The 7,336-nt window shown below is 48.0% G+C and overlaps 1 protein-coding gene and 1 pseudogene across 1 annotated transcript; both read left to right on the forward strand.

The window, feature by feature from the left end:
- The first annotated feature begins 207 nt into the window (after positions 1-207).
- Positions 208-2,078, forward strand: LOC142765855 (uncharacterized; annotated as a pseudogene).
- Positions 2,079-4,342: 2,264 nt separating this feature from the next.
- On the forward strand, positions 4,343-6,654 carry LOC142765273 (uncharacterized). Its single transcript, XM_075866008.1, has one exon. It carries the CDS (start codon positions 4,487-4,489, stop codon positions 6,479-6,481), a length of 1,995 nt encoding a protein of 664 aa, XP_075722123.1. The 5' UTR covers positions 4,343-4,486; the 3' UTR covers positions 6,482-6,654.
- Positions 6,655-7,336: the final 682 nt, after the last annotated feature.

The raw sequence follows: 7,336 nt of genomic DNA on the forward strand, positions 1-7,336 counted from the left end.
TGTCCGGAGCGGGTGTCTCTTACCCCGGCACCGCTGAAAGCAGTTTGGATGAGTGGAACGGCGGCCGAGTGGTGGCGCTGGGTGTCGGTGGCGCGCTGTCAGCAGCGGCTCGCGCAGCAGTCAAGGGCGCGTAAACGTATACCTTTCTTTGGTGTGGTTAGCACGTGCGTCGTTGGCGTGCTCCTTGTTTCTTCCCTGTGTGCCATAATGCCATCTAAAAAGGCAAGAACGTGTTTCGTGCCGCTTTGTAAAGGTGGATACAAGTCGTCAACACAAAAGGTATCGTTCCGTGCTCCAACCGACCCGGCTCGCTTGAAGGAATGGGCAAGAAATATCAAACGGGAGGACAAAGTTTTGGATAACACCTGTGTTGTCTGTTCGCGCCACTTTGATGAACGATTTATCCGGAAAACGTTTACGCACGTAGTCAATGGAGAAACTGTGCAATTGACCGTTAACGTCCAGCGCTTACAGAGGACGCCGTCCTTACTATATTTCCTGATGCTCTTTTGTATTTCACGAAGCAGGTGCCGAAGAAAGGGAAAGCCAGAGACTTCAATAACACCGAAGCCGCACCGGCGAAACGAAGTGTTTCCAACACCGACGTTGATGTAGTCGTTGAGATGGATGTCTGCCCGGAGGAAACGCCGCAGCCACCCAAGCTGCTTGGGAACATCATTTTGCCGTCCCCATTGTGCAGCAAGGTTGTCTTGCCAAGTGAGCCTACAGCCCTCTGTTTCGCCTGGCACACAAGCTCAGAACCCGGCGACTTGCGTGTTATGAAACACGTTACGATTTCAGCGTGCACAGAAGCCACTGCGGCGCAGGAAAACTCATTTCTTTGCACCATGTTCTGCCGCGGCATTAAGACAGACGAACTGCCCGTAAATAACGAGTGTGACGCTGCGGAGGCGCTGAAGAAGGCCGATGGACTGAAACTTTGCCTAGGATGTGGCATTGAGCCAGTAGCAAGTGGCCAGTGCATGAAGTTTGGTGCAGCCCACTTCGCAAAGAACTGCCTGGTGACCAGCCCCGACGGGAAACCCTGTTTGCGCTATAAATACACTCGGAAGCTGGTGCAGAATCACATGTACAGGCTGAAGAAGAAACGCAGCACGAACTTCAACAACAGCGGTTGGCCAGAAAGTCGCTCGAGTTGTTCCGAACGAAAAGAAAGCTGACAAAGGCACGCAGAAGCCTGGAAGATCTTAGGATAATGAACCAGAATATCGCTAGTTCAACCTTGGATGAGAGGATCGAAGGTCTGCTTCCCAAACAACGCCTTGCTGTGAAAGCATGCTTTGATGCTGCCTCCAGAAAGTCGACCAGGGGCATGGTGTACGACCAACTCTGGGTTTTGGAGTGTATACTCATGTGCATAAAGAGCCCCAAGCTTTACGAGCACGTGCGGAGGCATGAGATACTGGCTCTGCCCAGCAAGTCCTGTTTAGACCGACACATGGCCGGCTTTAAGAGTTCGTTTGGCTTTAATGCCAGCGTTTTCGAGGCACTGAAGAAGACTGAAGGCATGGGTACACACAGCTGCCATAGTGGTCTTGTGTTCGACGAAATAAAACTCCCAGAGAACATCAGTGTCAAGACCTCTGTAGAACTGAGCGGCTTTGTGGACCTCGGCCCATTTACTGAAAGCAACGAGACTACAGTAAGTTACCACGGCCTTGCCATCATGTTTCAGCCTTTCCAGGGTGAGTTCTCTGTAGAGCATGTGATGATAGTATAATCTTTTTCACGTTTTGACACTTTATACTTTGGAACTAAATTGTTCTCTTTGCAAAGTTGTTGCACTTAACAAAGCCCTTTTATTTCCTTTTCCAGGGAACTGGACCCAGATCCTAGAGGTATTCTCTTCCAAGGAAAACGTGAAGGCGAACATTCTTTCGAAAATTCTTCTGGAGGCCTCAATTCTGGCTGAGAAGTCTGGCCTTTTCGTCGACTACTGGACCAGTGATGGGGCTCCTTGGAATCGCAGTTTATGGAAACTGTTTGGGATCAAAGATAGGCCAATTTTTATCACGACACTTGTATTTAATCCCGTTGAGCCTGCTCAGTTGTCCTAAGTAACAAAATTCTCTTACCTCTGCAGCATCCATCAAAGAAATAGAGTGCAAAGTTCCCCATCCAGTGGACGCAACAAGAAGCCTGCATTTTATCTCCGACTTTCCTTATTCGGTCAAATGTGTGCGAAATGCTTTCGTGTCAAAAGGTCTTCAAATTCCAACTGGTCATGCCCATGCCGATGTAATTAAGGAAGCCTGGAAAAAGGACCAGAATTCTCTAACCCTGAAATTTATGCCACGCATTACCAAGTCTCACGTTCAGCCAAATTCTTTTGAGAAAATGCGGGTGAACTTAGCTTTTCAGTTGTTCAGTGAAGAAGTCCTTAAGGGGCTTTTTTTCTATAATGAACACTTGAACAAAACATTCCGAACAGTCCAACCTACGGAAGAGCTTGTAAAGCTCATGGAGAAGCTGATTTTTGTCATGACATATAGAACACCATCGATAGGCCTCCGACCAAACTCGCCGAGTGCGCAGTTTCTCGACAATATCATTGAATTCCTGGCTGAGTGGGAACAACACGCTGCTGAGCATGTTAGCGGGATTTTGAGTCCAGGAACTGCCTGTGGGCTGCGTGTGACTTTGAAAAGCACGCTGTCACTTCTTTGCTACTTGAGTAGCTCTCTTGGTTTCAAATATCTCTTAACGGCAAATTTAAGGCAAGACAAAATGGAAAATGTGTTCGGCATTGTAAGGCAGTCTTTCGGATGCAATGACCACCCATCACCAGAGCATTTCTTGATAATAATCAACAGTCTGTCATTCTGCAACCTAGCACGGTCCCTTAAGAATGGGAACTCTCCCGAAAAAAATGTCACAGCACTTTTGGGGCCATCTGACCTTGGTAGAGAAAAGTCAGCCTACATATCAGCAGTAATTGACGAGATTTTGGATGATGGCAACTTAGAGCGTGCAGAATATGTCTTGCGAACACAAGGGCTGCTTGATCACAAAAGCTGCATTGAAAAGCACAGTGACAGCCGCCTTGTATTTTACATAGCAGGCTATGTTGTGAGAAAATCCCTCAGAAGGTCTTCATGCCTTGAATGCGCTTCTTCTCTTTGTATTTTGCCTGTGCAAGCAGAGTGGAATAATAATGCTTCTTTTACGCGAGAATTTGATCATGCTGGGTTAATTTACCCTTCCAAGCCGGTCAAGGAGCTCGTTGGGAATCTTAAAAACACCTTTACTGTGTTCTCCAGCAGAAATGAGCTTCATGCTGGAAGCATGATGGACTTTTTGCATTTTTTGCATGGAGCTCAGCTGAAAGAAGTTGGGTGCAGCGAACACGGAAGGAATGTCACGAGGAACATAATTAAGTTCTATGCCCTGACCCGATTACACTTTTTTACAAAAGCAAAGAACCTGGAGAGGAGCACTCAGAGGCAAAAACAATAACTTCTGAAAATGAGGCGATGTCAATAAAAACGTCTGCAGTTCAGCAAAGTGACCTAGCCTTGTACACGCACCGTCGTGCATACTTTTTTGGAGTGTAAAATGTTTTGTGCTCGTGTGTACTTTTTGTTTTTCGCACGAAAATGTGACTGTTTGTTAAATTATGTATCTATTTCTTGCTTTGCTCCCAAAGATGGAAATGTGTGTTAATTTTCAAAATGTGTGATTTTTGAAGTTTCATTTTGTAACGCTGCAATAAATGCTCATTGACAATCTTCAATTCTGTTATGTTTGGGATTGTTGTGTGGTAGTTTTCTATTGGAGACTTCAGCTGTATTTCATAACTCGTTGCTTCCGCTATGTTCTTAAGGGGGGACGCGGCCTTTGAAAACGGAAAAATCGCGAAAAAGTCGATTTTTGGCAAACCACATATTCGGGCAGTATGTGTCATAAACTACCTTTTCTGTAAATATCAACGTCTAATTCATCGCAAAACCATTTGAAATAAAGTTTAGAACATGCCACGGCAGCCCTCGAGCGGCGCGCGAGCGCTCAAAATACCCCAACTTGGCGTGATCGCAGTTTCTCGACCGCTCGACAGAGCGCCGCCATTTTGGTGTTGGTTTGTTTGTGAATTCTTGCTCTTTCTTTCCCCGCCACCTGCGTTGCCGGCGGCAGCACAGGAGAGGAGCAAGCCACTCATGATTGGAGGGCTCGCGAGAGCTTTCAAGTTTCCCGCGGCTGAGGCGCGCAGCTGGGATTGGGCGAAGCGTGCGCTCCCCAAGGACGCGAGGGAGCCCGCGACTGCCATTGGCTGCTGTGCGCGATGACGTAGCGCTCTTGCGCATAATGCAGCCGATGAGGCCGCTCGTCTGCTGCTCCTCCGTCCGGCGTCTTTGTGTTCCGCTCGCTTCCGTGTATCGTTGCAGCCGTTCGCATACTCTCCACGTTTCAACTGTCTTCGAGACGATTTTCAACCGTCTATACGAGACCGTTGTTGTGTTCGCTCACGATGCGCCCAACGAAAAAGAAGACGCTACAATCGTTCGGTGCAAGGAAGCGAGCTATGAAGCTTGTCCGCGCTGCGAGGCTCTCCGCTCGCACTTGCGCCGACGGTGATCGCGCCGACGGTACCTGTGGGGCAGCTTCTGCTTCATCTACGCAAGAGAGTGGTCGCATCGACGCGCCTAGCAACGGGACTCCTGCTCCGCCGGTGCAAGAATTTGTCGTTACAAGTGTGCCAGGTGTCTCGTGCTCATCGACAGTGGCTTCCGCATCTTCTCTTTCATCGGCCTCGAGAGCGATCGCGTCGTCAACTGTGCATTTGCGAACAAGTTTCCTGACGTGCGAGGAGAAAGAGGCGGCGGATCAACAACGCGCTGCTGTGCAAAAAGAACTTGGCGCTATGCCAGCGACGGAGCGGAAATTTGAGGCAATGGAGTGCGATCATGAAGCTGCCACCGCTACAAGTGAAGGCGAAAAATTTTTCCTTGTGCAAATGGATGCCCTAGATGACCTGCTATCTCGGACCCCGTGCCACCGGTGCACCGCGATTGGAATGAAGGTACGAGGAGGCACCCAACTTGGACTTGCTACAAAGCTTGAGCTAGTATGCTTGCATTGTGGAGTAGTTTCAAGCTCATGGAGTTCATCTCGTCAGGATGACACAAAGGCCTTTGATGTGAATGTAAGAGCCATTATGGCAACAAAACAAATAGGCAAGGGACACACAGCTCTCAACGACTTTTGGGCAGCGATGAACGTGTCCCATCGTGGCCTCCATCACAAGACCTTTCAGAAGCACCTGAAGAAATTCAGGGAACCGCAGACACAATGCATAGAAAATTTCTATGCAGAATCTGCTTCTGCTGTAAAAGCCACTTACAATGAAATGGATCAATATTTCAGCAGGGATATAACAGTTTGTTATGATGGAACATGGCACAAGCGTGGGCACACATCCCATATTGGAGTCGGGGCAATTATCGAATACCATACGGGCCTTATCTTGGACGCCGTTGTTCTGTCTAATCAGTGCCTTGGTTGCCAAGTAGGGCCAAAGCCTGGAGACGCAGACTATGCATGCTGGCTGAAGAATCATGTGTGCCAGAAAAACACCGACTCTAAATCAGGGAGAATGGAGGTTGAGGCAGCTATCATCCTCTTTTCACGCTCACTGTCGAAGCACAACCTCCGTTACACAACGCTCGTGTCTGATGGAGATAGTGCCACCTTCTCTGCCCTTGTACAAGAAAATGTTTATGGACTGGTCCCCATTTCAAAAGAGGAATGCCTGAACCACGTTCAGAAGAGGATGGGGACTGCACTTCGCAACCTTGTGCAGAAAAGTGACAAGGCTTTGGGAGGGAAGGGCAGGCTGACAAAGGCCCTCATCGACAAGTTGACCGATTATTATGGCTGGGCCCTACGGAACAATTCCGATGATGTGGCTGCAATGCGGCGGGCAGTGATGGCATCGTACCACCATGTGACGTCGACGGATGAGGAGCCGCACCACGACTTGTGCCCAGAGGGTGCAGACTCCTGGTGTCGTCACAATGCCAGCAAGATTACCGGTGTTCCACCTCCGAAGCATTCGTACAAGCTGCCACGCTATGTTGCAGATGCACTTCTACCCATTTATGAGAGGCTCTCACAGGCTTCCCTTCTGCAACGCTGCCTGGGAGCAAAGACGCAGAATGCATCAGAGTCCTTTCACTCTGTGCTGTGGTCCCTCATGCCCAAAGAGCAGCATGCGTCACTGAGTGCTGTGGAGACAGCACTGCATGATGCAGTGCTAAGATACAATGGTGGCTGCTACAGGGCCACCCAAGAGCTAGCTTCATCAGTGGGGCTAACACCTGGCCACCTGGCCATTCAACGGGCAGCCGAGAAAAATTCTCTGCGCTTGAAAAAGGCTAAGAAGCGATCCCTAGAGAAGATGGAAAGGCGGCAAAGAAAGAGAGTGCCAAAGGACACCTCCAGTTACGCTGCAGGTTCATTTTAGAACTGCCTATGTGCTCAAAACTTTCAAACGCCGTTTTTTCAAAATGACTTTTTTGGCTAGTGAGGCTGCTTATTCCAGCCATATCTCTGGAACCACTCATTGGATTTCCATAAGTCTTTTTTTATTATGTACATGAATAAATTTCTAAAGGGGTGACAAGCCCATTTTTTCAATATATTGTGTGTGTTATTTATTATATTTATTCAAAATTTGATTAATAATATCCTAATCACGAACACAAAATTTGATGGTCTGCTAAAACTTTTCAGCAAGAAAATTCAAAAAAAGGGCTCTGTTACCCCCTGGAGTATCAATCTGGGAATCATCATAGTTAATTTCACAGTTCCAGCACCTTTTGAAAGTTCTCCAGGCCTGGAATAAGAGAACCATGTGCACTACCCTGATATTCTGCTGTAACTTGAAAACCAGCGAACATAACTTGATGAAATTTTGTAGTTCTTCCAATGCTTTTGCTATAAGTCTATCCTGAAAATTTCATTAAGATATCTCAATAAAGAAAAAAGTTGGTATCCGATGGCAGCCTCCCCCGTTAATAGTAGTAATATTTTAATTACTACTCAGGGTGGCTCGAACCACGCGTACAGGGCCGATAAAGGAAAAACTGCCCCTTCCACTTGCTGCAGTGGCTTAGTGCATGGCTAAAGCATTGTGCTGCTGAGCACAAGGACGCGGGTTTAATTTCTGGCCGCGGCGGCCGCTTTCCTGAAGGAGTTGAAAAGGAAGAACCCCCGTGTGTTCGAGATTTCAGCACACATTAAAGATCCCCAAGTGGTCGAAATTAATCGGGAGCGCTCCACGAAGGCGCAGTTTCGCCACGTTAATCGCCGCAATCAA

The sequence above is a fragment of the Rhipicephalus microplus genome, chromosome 6, assembly GCF_043290135.1.
Source record: "Rhipicephalus microplus isolate Deutch F79 chromosome 6, USDA_Rmic, whole genome shotgun sequence".
NCBI classification, from domain to species: domain Eukaryota; kingdom Metazoa; phylum Arthropoda; class Arachnida; order Ixodida; family Ixodidae; genus Rhipicephalus; species Rhipicephalus microplus.